Source organism: Maylandia zebra, linkage group LG6 (assembly GCF_041146795.1).
Source record: "Maylandia zebra isolate NMK-2024a linkage group LG6, Mzebra_GT3a, whole genome shotgun sequence".
Taxonomy (NCBI): domain Eukaryota; kingdom Metazoa; phylum Chordata; class Actinopteri; order Cichliformes; family Cichlidae; genus Maylandia; species Maylandia zebra.
Genome location: NC_135172.1, coordinates 35,476,029 through 35,490,311, shown reverse-complemented (window position 1 = coordinate 35,490,311; position 14,283 = coordinate 35,476,029). Strand labels below are relative to the sequence as shown.

General features: G+C 41.8%; 1 protein-coding gene and 1 long non-coding RNA gene across 2 annotated transcripts; both read left to right on the top strand.

The window, feature by feature from the left end:
* Positions 1–1,467: 1,467 nt before the first annotated feature.
* LOC101485664 (myeloid-associated differentiation marker-like protein 2) lies at positions 1,468–7,232 on the top strand. The gene is made up of 3 exons (XM_004539007.4): positions 1,468–2,107; positions 2,203–2,617; positions 4,655–7,232. The coding sequence occupies exons 2-3, from the start codon at positions 2,337–2,339 to the stop codon at positions 5,304–5,306; spliced, it is 933 nt and encodes a 310-aa protein (XP_004539064.1). The 5' UTR covers positions 1,468–2,107; positions 2,203–2,336; the 3' UTR covers positions 5,307–7,232.
* Positions 7,233–8,361: 1,129 nt separating this feature from the next.
* Positions 8,362–12,398, top strand: LOC143419046 (uncharacterized). Its single transcript, XR_013099017.1, has 3 exons — positions 8,362–8,746; positions 8,962–9,132; positions 11,692–12,398. It is a non-coding gene; the product is annotated as an uncharacterized LOC143419046 (long non-coding RNA).
* Positions 12,399–14,283: the final 1,885 nt, after the last annotated feature.

Sequence of the window (14,283 nt, the reverse complement as noted above, 5' to 3'; positions counted from 1 at the left end):
TTGTTCTTTTTTTGAGCTGTAATACTTTTTTGTAAACTTTGAGTTCTGAACCTTTTGTACTGGTTTAGATCATGTATTGTTCTCGTGTTAGTTTTGAATTCTGGGATTTTATTAAGCTCCATTTAATGTTTTAAAGTTGTTGGTCGTGTGTTTAGATCCCTCAGCTTCTTTTGTATCAGGGTTTACAGGTGTCTTTTGGGTTTTTTAAGATTTTTTTTTTTTAATGTGTCATATCAGGGGTGTCGAACTCCAGGCCTTGAGGGCCGGTGTCCTGCAGGTTTTAGATATCACCCTGGGTCAACTCACCAGAATCACATGATTAGTTCATTACCAGACTTCTGGAGAACTTCAAGACATGTTGAGGAGGTAATTTAGCCATTTAAATCAGCTGTGTTGGATCAAGGACACATCTAAAACCTGCAGGACACTGGCCCTCGAGGCCTGGAGTTTGACACCTGTGTGTTATATGTTAGTTCTGCTTCCTGTCTGTGCCTTCCTCGCTTCCCTGATTGTCTTTACTTGCCTTAATTAAGTTCAGCTGTGCTTTGTTGGCCATCTGTCTCCTGCTGTGTAGTCATCTCTTTGTGTGTATGTATTTCCTCCATTGGTGTGTTGCTGTTTCCCTTTTTGATTGTGAATATTTTGCGTCTGTGTTTTTTTTTTTTTCCCATTTGGACACATTTTAGATATGCCTCCTCCATCCTGTGTTTGGGTCCTCATCCATCCCCCATACTGATTCTGGCACATACGAAATGAAATAACAAAACACTGGGTTAAAAAATGAGGGAAAACAATAGGTGCACAAAAAAGGGAAGGCTTAAGATACAAGCTATGCAAATCAACCATCTAGGGCTGATTATTTGAGCTTAAAGTAACTTTGTATGTTTCTGTTTCTGAGATCCCAAAAGGTACACGTTTAGCACTTAATCCACTGTGACCAGTTTCATTCTATATCTGTCTTTTATATCTGCATAATGATGATGATTATTACAGAAAGTTACTTTTGAGTTCAATTCTCCTCGAGAACATTTGCTCGCTCTTGGTTATTATCAGTTGGTAATAAATGCAGATATTAGAAATATAATGTGCAGTATAGCTAGATTCAAAAAGTCCCATATACCATAAAACTAAAATGTTAAGCACTTTATTGTCTGAGAGTGTGGTCATGCTGCTTCTGCTCACCAAGACATTTAATGGTTCTGTATTAAATTGATTAATTTAACTAGTGAGTCAGATATTTAACCTGTTTTGTTATTCAGTCTCTGGGTTTCAGCTTCACTGGGGTCATTTATTTCACCTCATTCCACAGGGTCTGCAATGTGTCTGCATGCTTCAGCTCCACGCCCAACCACATGTACACAACCCTCCAACACTCATTTGGTGATGGCCCAACCCCAAATAACTTCCATTCTGGTCTGACAGACCAATGGCACCCCGTCCCCGGAGCACATGGGAGGAGAAAGTAAGCGCGAGGGTGCGACAGAGGGAAAGTACGAGGATGAGACCAAACATGCCAGAGTCTGCATAAATGATCCGAGAGTCAAGAGGAGGCTCTGAATCAGCTGAGAGTTTTGCGCGGACCTGGTTCTGATGTGGTCCAGTAGGAAGAGGCTCATCAGGCTCTACAGGAGATTTTCAAACAGTCCTCACGACTTCATTCCTGGTTTTGAGTCTGTATATTTTGGAATAATCAGGATAAACTCTCAGAAGAAAGGTGAGTGTGTGTGTGCCTGCCTGCCTGGCTGGCTGCTTGAGCTCTGACAGAAGACCTCAAAAAAGTGTCTCCCCCCACGTCACTTGGTGACATGCTCTGATTCATCAACACATAAGTACGACTGTCCTCATCAAGTCGACTGAGAGAGAGAGATGAGAGTGAATAATTCAAAATACCTGAGCGTCTGATGCCTTAACACACATTTACCGGATGTTTGAGCTGAAAGCAGAGGCATCCATTCATCATTAGTGGCGTTCTAAGTTTGGAGGCAGTGGTGATTTCCACGCACATGTCAGTGGTTTAATTTTGTCTGAAGGGATGCAAAGCGGAGACTTAAAGTGAATGATGAGAGCACTAATGGAGAGACAAAGGCTGCTTCATGAGACAAGAGAGGTAAACGCAGAATAAGCTTATTTTTAAAGTGAAGCTATACTAGTGTTTCAGATCTGTGAGAGTGACTCTTTCTTGTTTGCTTCTTTTCCCCACAGATGTCATGAAGCGGAGGGATTCAGTCAGATAACCTGAGATCATAAAAGACTCCTCATCATCATAAATTCTGCCAATTCTGAGGCCCTAAAGAAGTTCTGTCTTGAATATTTCACTGTACACTTCCTGGACTGTCATGGATTCCCACAGCGGTCCCTATCTCAACCATAAGGCTCTCTGCTCACCTCTGGGTGCAGCCCGGCTATGTCAGTTAGCTTTGGGCTGTGCTGTGATCGCGATGGTGACCCACACTGCTGGCTACAGTGGCTCACACGGCGTGTTCTGCATGGCGGCATGGTGTTTTTGCTTCGCCATGTCAGTGCTGGTGTTCTTCCTGGATGCAACTCGTCTCTACAGCTACCTGCCCGTATCCTGGGACAACCTCACAGTCACGTGTGCTGCCTTTGCAACGCTCATGTAAGTCACAGAGTCAACCTTTGAACTGGAAGTTACATTTTGACCACCTTTCACTCGTCATACCAGTTTTTTCACATGCAGCAAATTAATATCCACCCAACAAAAATACCCAAATACATCTAACGGATGAATTATTGCATAAAAAGAAACAAACATTATCTTCTGAGTCCTTTTAAATGAAGAAACAATAAAAATATATGCACACCATGATCTAACGTCTCCCACTGGCAAATTCTCGCAAGAATTAATTAATTAAATCTGCTATTTAATCAACGGTGGAAAAAAATGACAATTAATAATGTAAAACTGCTGCTCAATCATTCGACTACAGTTTTCTCCAGCTTTAAGAAATATTTTTGCACTTTCCATTGCACTTTTTTTTTACAGTTAGCAACTGTTGCTTATCACCGTCAGTGTTTTCCAGCATCAGGCGGTTAAAAGACGATTTTGATAAATCTTCTATATGTTCTGCACTCACTTTTTGCACAGGCAAGGTTGGCACTGAGCTGCTAAATATTTGTGTACATAGGTGAAAAGATGCCTTTTTTCTAAAAACTACATTACTTAGCAGGCAGATCTGAAATGTGAGTTAAATACTGGACTCAATTCATCAAGTGTCCCTCCAGATAAATGCTTCTGTTGCTATACTGGATGTGCTAAATGAATAAACGCAGCAAATATTCACCACATCAAGTTTATGGAAAATGAACAGGACTTATATACAATGTTTCTACTCAGCTGAGCAGTCAGGGCAACCATGGCTCAGGGGGTTGGGAAGCGTATCTGTAACCGGAAGGTCGCCGGTTCGATCCCGGGGCTCTCTGTCCTGGTCGTTGTGTCCTTGGGCAAGACACTTTACCCTACTTGCCTACTGGTGTTGGCCAGAGGGGCCGATGGCGCGATATGGCAGCCTCGCTTCTGTCAGTCTGCCCCAGGGCAGCTGTGGCTACAACCGTAGCTTGCCTCCACCAGTGTGTGAATGAATAGTGGCATTGTAAAGCGCTTTGGGTGCCTTGAAAAGCGCTATATAAATCCAATCCATTATTATTATTATTTCCTACAAGTGTCATTCACCCACTGACACCCAAACACTCATTTATACCATGTTTTTATCTAACGTCTAATCGCTTTCTAACACACTCACACACACACGCACTGATAAGGAGTCAGGGATCTGACTCTACCACCTATTGTGTATTGTGTTTAAAAAAGCACAAACAAAGAAACCTACATAGTTTTGACTAGATAAAAAATATTGCAGTTTGAGATCTTATAACCTGGTCTTTACTGCTAAACACACTTGGATCAGGTGTTGTTAAATTGTGAGACTTTAGGGATATTTGAACTGTTCTTGATTACAGCCATCTTTAAAGCCAGACTGATTTTAGGACTGACTTCCTGTGTAAACACACCTCTAATCAACTCTTACCTATGTGGCTGAAAGAGTCACAGCTTTAACAGAGGTAGAACATTAACCTTTCATTGCAATACTGGGCACATAATCACACTACTGTCACTGTGTGAGGTTTTTTTACGGGACTTTTGATCCTCTACAGGATCCATACAGGATCAAAATTATACATACAGGCTGAAAAATCTGCATATATCTTTACTAATATTTGGTTAAATGTCCCTTAGCAAGCTGTACCTTGGCCAGACCTTTGCAAAGTGATGATACGAATAAATAACTTGTACATGGGTACAGTTGTTTGAAGTGATGATCTTAGAATCTGCAATTGTTTAGAAATAGCTCCAAGAGACTTTCGAAAACAGCATTTTGCAAATTTGTTGCAGTCAGAAACTTGTTTCCAGTTATACCAAAGCAGTTATAATGGGAAGGTTAAGGGTCAGCCTCACTCATAATTTAATGCCATAACTTAGAAAATAAAACAAAGGTTCCTGCTGACCTATTAAAGACTGCACAGTGTATATTTTATATAGTGTATCTTATGAGACGTTACAGACATAGTTGTAAATGTAACTCTGGTTTTCTCAGATTTAATAAACTCATATAGCTTTTCTTTCCTTCTTCTGTAGGTATGTGACGGCCTCTGTTGTTTACCCTCTGTTCTTTGTGCAATCCGAGTGCCCTTACGCTGGCTGTGATGTCAGAAATTTCCGCATTGCCGTCACCGTCTGCTCCATCCTGGGGACTCTGGCCTACGGGGCGGAAGTGGCCTTGTGCAGAGCAAGACCAGGCCAGATTGTGACGGGTTATATGGCCACAGTGTCCGGCCTTCTCAAAGTTGTTCAGGGCTTTGTAGCCTGCATCATCTTTGGTGCACTGGCCAACCGGAGTCAATATTCCCAGTATGCAGGCACAATCTACTGTGTTGTTGTCTATGCTTTCTGTTTTGCTCTCACAGCACTGGTGATCATAATGACTGTATGCAAGCGGACCAAGGCTGTGTGCTGCATGCCCTTTGACCGCTTTGTGGTAGTGTGCACCCTCCTCGAAGTACTGCTCTACCTGAGTGCATCAGTGGTGTGGCCAGTGTTCTGCTTTGACACAAAATACGGCTCCCCATGGAGACCGTCGTCCTGTCCACAGGGGAAGTGTCCGTGGGACAGCAAGGTTGTGGTGGCCGTGTTTTCCTTCGTCAACTTTGGACTGTATTTGGCTGACCTGATCTATTCCCAGAGGATAAGATTCGTCTCCTCACATAGGCCCAGTAACTCGCGGGCCTAGCAATCCTTATTTGGCATTGGTTTAAGTTATTTATTTGCCTCAATTTATGATTTTTAATATTTAAAACTATAGAAAAGGTAAATTTGTAATGCACAAGTTTCCCAACCCAGGTGCTGCACTTACTCTGCTGCTGAGACATCATGAATTTGAACTGAAAGCACTCTTGTGGAATTTCACTGCCACACCCTACCATGGCAAAACTGACCCCTTCTTTCTTAGGAGCCAGCCTTACCCAGACAGTCTGGACCCAGTGTATGTCCTGCCGAATCCTCAAAATACAAGACACTCCCACTATTCTTGACCTGTGACACAACACACACTTCCTTTCTATTTGTATTTTTGGTCAAATAATACATAAAAGTCTTGAATATAAATAGCAAACCTGGTTTTGGCATCCATGGCATCCCTGTCATCTGCGAACCCCACACCAACAATCTACGGACTCAGGCTGCCAAAAATAAACACGAGCCGTCTGCACTCATAGTAAAGCCATGACACAGCATTTATAAGAGGCTGGTGTCTTTAAAGCCTCTCTATGAAATGCTTTCCTCAGTCTATGCAGATGAGGAGAAAATTATCAGCCGCCCTGTAAGATTTAAAGTTTTTGTCAAAATTTTCCCAAGCGCCTTTTTTAACAGAGCAGGGGATTTTCCGCATAGCTTTTCTAAACAAACTAGTTTTCTTAAGAAAGCGTAGATTATTTCTGTTTGCACCCAATAACGAAATTATTTCAGAAAATAACAAAGAATTACCAAAATCAATTTACACAGAGTATTAAAGCCTCAGCAGTGTTTGAGCTGTTGCTTGAGAAAGCATCATGCCAAAAGCCAAAAGAAATCAGTTTAGACTTGAGAAAAAGAATCGCCGATGCAAAGCATGGCATGACTATACAAAGTTATTACAGCATTTCAAGAACTGGAGAGAGAGGTATCGTGAAGAAGGTCAAAGAGAGCCACAGAGAACAGAACAAGCAATACTCTGGAAAGAAAATGTGATGTGATGTTTAAAGATCCCAGAAACACTGCCAAGACACTATCGAATGACTTAGCCAATTCTGGATGCTATTGCAGTCACTAGGACTCAGCACCCCTGGACTGTGAGATTGCAGAAGAGCTCCACTTCTGCAAAAGAAACACCTTCAAGCCAGACTGAAGTACGCTAATGACAACCTGGAGAAACACTGGAGGCGCATCCTTTGGTCAGCTGACACAAAACTAGGGCCACAGACAGACACAGCTTATGTTTGGAGAAAGACTTGGAGAAGACCGTCCCCACAGTGAAACATGCTGCTGGGCGTATTATCCTATGTAGCTGCCTCCGTTTATCTTAAACTGGGAATCTCTACGCACCAAGGGACACTATGAGCATGGTCAGGGTGGCCAAGAAGTGTTTATACAGTCTCACTGATTAATCACATGTAACTCAATATGTGTGCTTATTTTGCTTTTTCTTGTGTTCTGTCACATATGTACACATTGTTATGTTACATATATTGTTATGATGGTGGATGCTCATGTTAAACATAGCCAGGATTCAAATAATGAGGTCAAAGTATGTAAAAAGCCAAGTTTCAGACATCTTTTTTCTACTCTTGGGTCTGAATGATGTCATAGAGAGTGTATATGAATATTATGGCCATCTTGGGCACAGAGCTCTGGCTTCAAATGAACTGTTTGTAAGGGGTAGCTAAGCCCCCAGTATATGGTAAGCTGTGAATAATGCAAAGTTACTCTAGTTAATATTATGGAGATGGAAATGAACATAATAGATCCTGTTTAACTGATAGTTAAAAGGGTTGTACTATCCTTATTAAAAATGACCTGTGTGATAATCCTTGTAAACCGTATTGAGACACTATGTGATTTTACATTCAAATAAACTCAGATTTGTTGATTTAAAGTTTCTGTAATAACGTATCTTCCCATGAGTGAACTAATTAGTGAATCTTTGATTGGTGATCTCTGATATTTGTAGAGATCAAAACAATAATGATAACACCGATTATTGTCCTTGCTTTTGTTTTTGTATGGAAACTTGATTTAAAATGAGCTCTAATGTTGCCCTGCACACCATCTTTGATAACATCCCGGTGCTGTGTTTAAGGCTTGTGCTGCCACCAAGTGTCAAAATAAATAATGAATTCAGCGCACTATATTATATAAAATATGTTTACATGTGTTTCACCACACATGTAATAGTCTCTACGTACATTCCATTTCTCTGAACAGAAAAAAATGTCAAACCTTTGAGCTAAACTTCAGTGAGTTTTGTTCAGATTTTACATTCACCTCTGGAGTCTGCAGACATGAAGCCAAATGACCTGCATCATGCTGCCGCTGCCACACGACTGAGGTGGTGAAACACAACCTGTGTAATGATGGGTGGAAGTTTGTCAGTGTGAGGCTTAAATTATCTCCAACACAGGACTGCTTGTCTATGTTCACAATGTGCCATCTCCTGTATGAGCCTCTTTCCTTTCCTTTTCCTTTCCTTTCTTTAACGTCTTTCTAATGTGCAAATTCAGGATGACATCAGTCATTTTGATCGTATGACCCATCAGATCTCCAGAAACACTCTTCAGGCTTTGGTTGTAGATCATTAAATTGCTAGACGGTCTGATTTTTTACGCCGCCATATCTGTGCACCTTCAGGGGGTAAAAAGGCGCAAAGACGGGTCTTTCTCTGTCTGTGGTGCTAGCATTCACAGGGATAAAACACAAGAAGAGATCTGATCCGCTCAGCCTCTCTTTGTTCTCCTCCATTAAGATTTCTCTCTCCTCCACATTTTCACACTCCCTCCCTGGATTTATTTCTCACACATCATACCAGTTACCTCCTCCTCCTCTTTGCTTTGGTCACCTCAGTGAATCTCATCTCTCTAATCCAGGATCAATGTAGTGCCCTGTCACATCTGTGAGTGCTATGGATGTATTATAATAAGTCCTCGGGAAGCTGCTGTGGCACAGCATACGTCTCGCAAAAACTGTTCTTGCTGCTCAGCAGCAAATCCGCCACCAGTTGGCTGCTCTCATCTCCAAATCTGTCTGTAGCCCTGGCTATATAAGTAGCTCATTATTTCAATTTGTTCATTAATATTGATAGTTAATTGCAAATGTTTAATGTGTTCAAGAATGTATACAAATGCCTGCAAAGTATGTGATGTGTGTCAGTTAAATGCACAACCTTTTTATTTGTATTTTGAGGTTTATGTCATTATTTTTGATATGGTATTGATATGTACTACAGCTCCAGTGAACCCTGAAGTAGTCTCAGGTAGAGGGGTGGGAGTAAGTGGGGAGCCGTGTGCACTCTGCAGGAAGCGAGAGAGACGAGAGCTGAACAGTGTCGAGTGAACGCAGAGTTCATAGAAGGGCGACAGACGCATTTTCGGGTTAACGGATAGTTAACTGGAGTCGAGAACTGTTGTACCCTACTGTGAGGTAAAGGTGGATTTTGTCTGACACTTGTACCCAATGTTATTGTGTAAAACGGATTAGCGCTAACACAGCCGCTAGCACAACTGCTAACATAGCCGCTAGCGTAGCCTAGCATATTCGCTAAGCTCTTGTTCTGCTCTGTTTTTATTTATTAAGCTAATGCTAAGATTGAATGTTATCGCATGTGAACTGGCATTTAGCGGAGTTGTGTGATTCAGTAGGAGGAGACGGACGTCTTGCTGGTGGTCAGAGAGGTCCCTTCTGCTGGTGTGCTGAAGTTATGTGTTCACGTGGGAGCACGTGGAAAGGACGACTGTGAGTGCTGCCGCCGCGGCCTGCTGGTAGCCGTGACCCAGTTTCCCCGCTATCCCCTTGAACTGCCTGGAGGTGTGAGTACTGTTGTTTGCACGTGCTTTTTATTTTTACTGCTTGGCAACAAGTGAAGAGACCATATTGTTTTAGGTCCCAACGCACCCGAGCCACGACTCAGGCCTGCAACGAGGGGTTTGCTAGCAGAAAGACTAGCACTTGAGGTGTGTGTGTGTGTTTGGTGAGAGTGCGTGTGGGCCCACAATATTATTTGATTATTTTGTTTCTGTTGAGGTAGATACCTTATCATTGTTTAACAAACTTTATTGATTTTACTTATTTTCTTTGTGTTGTTAATTCAGCATTCACTAAAGTGGAGTTAACTTTATAATTGACCTGCTTGTGTGTGATTTATTTCCATGTAGTGTAGTTTTATTACATATTTAATAGGGGTGCAACGATACACAAAATTCACGGTTCGGTTCGATACTTTGGTGTCACGGTTCGATATTTTTTCGATACAAAAAAAATGTTCATGCCTTCTTAATTTGTCATTTATTAAAATTATAAATATATATTTTAACTCAAAAGTACAGTTTTTAAATTTAACCCTAACCCTTGTGCGTGTTTTTTATTTTGACAGCGAATGCGCACCTGCGGACCACTTATGTGCAGCCCTGGTTATTTAGCTCGTCATATTGCAGCCACAGAAATTCTTTTGTCCATGAAACCATAAAGCTGCACTTTCTTTTTGCCTTATAGTCTGATTTGTCATAACTTCTCCGTTTTGTGGTAAGCTTTTCTTTGGCTGTCACTTCTTCACCCTGACCTGTCTTATTTGGCTCAGCAGAACTGAAATGCTTTTACACACACACTCACTCACATAAGCTCAGCGATTCTCTGCGCGATCAACCTCTCACATGTTTAAGCTTGCTGCGGGAGATTTCACTTGTCATGTTTGCATAGTAAGCTAACGATTAATAAGACGATGTCAGAGGAATTGGTGCACAAATTATCATCACTCACAGATCAGTGCTGTCGCTCTCTATACACAGTTCGCACGATTGCAAAGTGAAAGCAAAAAAACAAGCGCAAATTCAAACGCGATTTCAATATGTCACATATTGACAGTGGCTCACCGATGCCAATGACATAATTACCCAGCTACATTTCCGAAAGAATGCAAAAGCATTGACATATATTTTTCTTCCTACAATAGCCCGACTGGAAAAATCGCTAGCTCCGGGACGTCGGGCTAGCGATATTGCGAGCCCTGTATCTGATTGAGGAATCACTCATCTTTGGAAAAGAGAGTTTATTACAGAGAAATGTCTCTTTCCAAAATAAAAGCTATACTATCCGCTTCTTCTGGGCTATATTCTCAGCAGCATAAGGAGAATCATGTGCTAACAGCTGTCTAAATGACTCGGCTAAAGTTAGTAGCATGCTTGTTGTTTTTGTCTTTGCACTAGGATGATGTCGGCGTAAATGTGCAGTCATATTCGTTGTGTTCCCACTAGTGCTTTCAGGTTAATCTCGTTGAAATGACCTTAACGCCGCAACACGGCAAATCTCCGTTAACGAGCTACCGCCGATCGCCCCGTGCATGGGGCTAGACGGCCAACACGTTAACGAGCTAACTGTGCTAACACACTAGTTCCCACCCATGTAATTGAGCATTGTGTGGCACATCCAACATACTGTTTTACTTTAGTCCATGACTCGCTTACCTTCAGGGTCATACGCCACATGAAAACCAAAATAATTCCAAACACCACATCTGAATGAGGGTGGGGGAGGTGCCCTGCGCTCTTCCTTCTGACGATGCTGTCTGTGTTGAGCGCTCAGTGGATCTGCGCTCGACAGTGCAGCCTAGGCGGAGTAGTCGAACGCAGATTCACTGAGCGCTCAACACAGACAGCATCGTCAGAAGGAAAGTTGATAAAATAAATTACAAATGTTGTATTGTTCGATACATATGCATACCGAACCGAAAGCACTGTATCGAACGGTTCAATATCGATACGAATATCGTTGCACCCCTAATATTTAATACCATAAGCATTAAAAAGGGAGTATCAATAGGAAAGTAACAACAGGAACCCAGGGCCCCTCTCAATAGAACGTGGGACGGGTGTTACATGTCTAAGACAGCAGAAAACGTCACTGTGCGACTTGGAGATTTGCTATTTTCAACATTGTGCCAATTTATGGAAATTAGTAAGTAAATACAAGTAAATAAGATATACCAGATTATCTGAAGAGGGTTTATCTAAACTGCTGGGCTTTGTAGCAAAAAATAACTTTGTATTGTTAAAGTAATATTTTTATGTTGTGTCTGTTGCTCTGAAAGCATTTAGATCCTCTTATATATTCTGCTCAATTATTTCTGTTAGCTAGCTCTCTGGAGGTACTGCTTGATCCGTGTGTACTCTTCTCTGGGGTTATATTTCCAGAGTGAGATGTAACATCAGTTGAATATGACAGAGCCCAGAGAAAGCTACGACTGAAAATGATGGACACTGTCACCACAGAGCAATCTGCAGCTCAGTCGAGGCCTGCATTCTGCCCGCTCCTCCGCAGACCTCCATTCAGCAGCTGTTCCATGTTTGGCACTCATTTTTCCTCTCTATCCCAAGGGCCTCTGTCTTAAACATAGCAGTGGATGAAGTCGCCTGACAGAGATGGGATGCGGCAGGTGTCCATCATAACTGTCCCCTCCTCACCTTCCTGCTGGGGGCACATGGAGCGACGGCTGGCTCACTGTTGTCACTAATCTCTGATGGCACATGTTGTTGGTGTCAGATTCCCCCTGCGGATCTCAGCTCTCGTTTTGCCAAATGTTGGGTGGAACAATGCTGAAGTCTTGATTTTTGGTCCCAGTAGATCTCAGTCTGCTACTGCATGCAAAACAGTGTGGGAGCTTAGTATGAAAGCAACGGCATGGTACTTAACAGACACATCCAGCATTATGTAATCAGCTTCAATATTGATTGCATATGTTGCTAGGCTACTGAACTGCATGCCATTACAGTGTGTGGTGTTGAACCTATATTGTGAAAATCCGATGTGTTTACTGAATTGTGTTTTGTTTGCCTGAATGAAATGACAGAATAGAATGTAAATAAAACAGAATGCAATGATTTGCAAATCTCATAGACCCATATTTCATTCACAATAGAACACAGAAATAATATTTCTAATAAAAAAAAAAAACGGAATATTTAATCTGAGAAAATGCACCATTTTAAGAAAAATATCTCATTTTGAATTTGATGGCAGCAACATGTGGATTGGGAAGGACCATTTTTACTACTGTGTAGCATCGATTCTTCTTTAAATAACAGTCTGGAAACTGAGGAGGACAGTCGCTGAATTTTTGGGAGGAGAATGTTGCAACGCTTGCCTCAAGGCGCTTTATATTGTAAGGTAAAGACCCTCACATAATACAGAGAAAACTCCAACAATCAGACAAATCACTATGAGCAAGCACTTGGCAACAGTGGGAAGGCAAAACTCCCTTTTAACCAGAATAAACCTCCAGCAGGCTCAAGGAGGGGCGGCCATCTACTGCAACGGGTTGGGGATGAGGGGAGGGAAACAGGATGATGCTGTGGAGAAGAGCCAGAGAATAATAATAACTAATGATTAAATAGGTTACCGAGTAGCATGTAAGCACATAGTGATCAGGGGGAAAACTCAATGCATCATGGGAAGCCCCCAGCAGCCTAGCCCTATTGCAGTGTAACTAAGTGAGGAATCAGGGTCACCTGATCCAACCCTAACTATATGCTTTAGCAAAGAGTAAAGTTTGAAGCCTGATCTCAAAAGTAGAAAGCATGTCTGTTTTCTGAATCCAAATTGGAAGCTGGTTTCACAGAAGAGGGGCCTGAAAGCTGCATACCATTCTACTTTTAAATACCCTAGGATGGCAGCATATGTTTCTCTAAAACCTTTCAGCTTGCATTGTGCCTTTCCAGATGTACAGACTGACAATACCAAACAAGCACCCCCGCATTTCTACCTCTATAAAATGCAAGTGTGATGTAAACGTTTGAACTGAGCGTTGATGAAAACTGGTGAACAAAAGACAAATATTTTCTGGTGACCTTTAGTTTGCTCTCCTCAGACCTCTCATGGCTTTATCCACACCACACGAGAGCTATAGTCAAGCGGTAATATCATCCTGGTAAGTGAAATACAGGTACCAAGGATAGAGACACAGAAGGAGTATATTATTGAGGCTTCTCTCCCACAGATTCTTCTGGGATTTACAGTCTGATTTGTTCCTGAGATTTTGAGATGTGCTGTGGGAAATCCTTTATTAGTTTTGGGTTTGACATTCAAATGAAAGCTGACATTACACTGGATGCCTTAACTTCCCTGCTGCCATTTCCTTTGTATTCTGTCTTTGCCGCTTATTCTTGTCTCAGACTGCAGGAGGGTGATGTATGGCAACACTTGGGAAAGATTTCTGTCTGTCTGTGATATTAAATATGCACATCTCCCCTCACTCACCAAAGCTACTTTTCTCTCTCTCGTTCTCACATCGTGAAGAACACAAGCACGAATACACACCTCGGGCCCCTAATCACTGCAAGCAACAATTTGTTGTGAACGCTTCACCTAGATCTGCTTTCTGCTGTTGCTGAAAAGAGAGAGAGAGAAAAAAAGATTTGTGCTCTACGGGTATTTTTAATAAATCTCTCGGGGTTTTGTCAAAAAAAAGAAAGACAGAATGAGTGTTGTCACGCCTCAGCACACATACCGAGTCTGAGTGATAGATAGAGCAGAGGCAGGCAGTGGTAAATTGACTTTGTCTGTCTGTCAGACTGAGAGGCAGCGTCGTGGGGATATATCTGTAAATTTCAGCTAGTTTCAGATTAGGTTCATGGAACAGATTTGTGGGCAATTAGCTTATTCTGCAACCAACAAGACGAAGAACACTGACACTTTGTATCATCAGAAGGGAATATTTTTCCCTAATTCCCAACAATTTTCCCTTTTCTTCTGAATATAAATGCATACAAATGCAGAGACAATCTTCTTCTCAATCCTTCTGCAGAAGGAAAAAGTGTCTGTGTTGTTTTAGGGATATTTAACAAGCTTGAGGAAGAATGCACATTTTGCAGTTGCACACAAAAAATTAATTCTTTTCATTCAAATATGCTCAAATTTTATTGTTTAGGTAAGGAGAGTGTTTTATCAGGGGAGACATGGTGGTGGGTTTG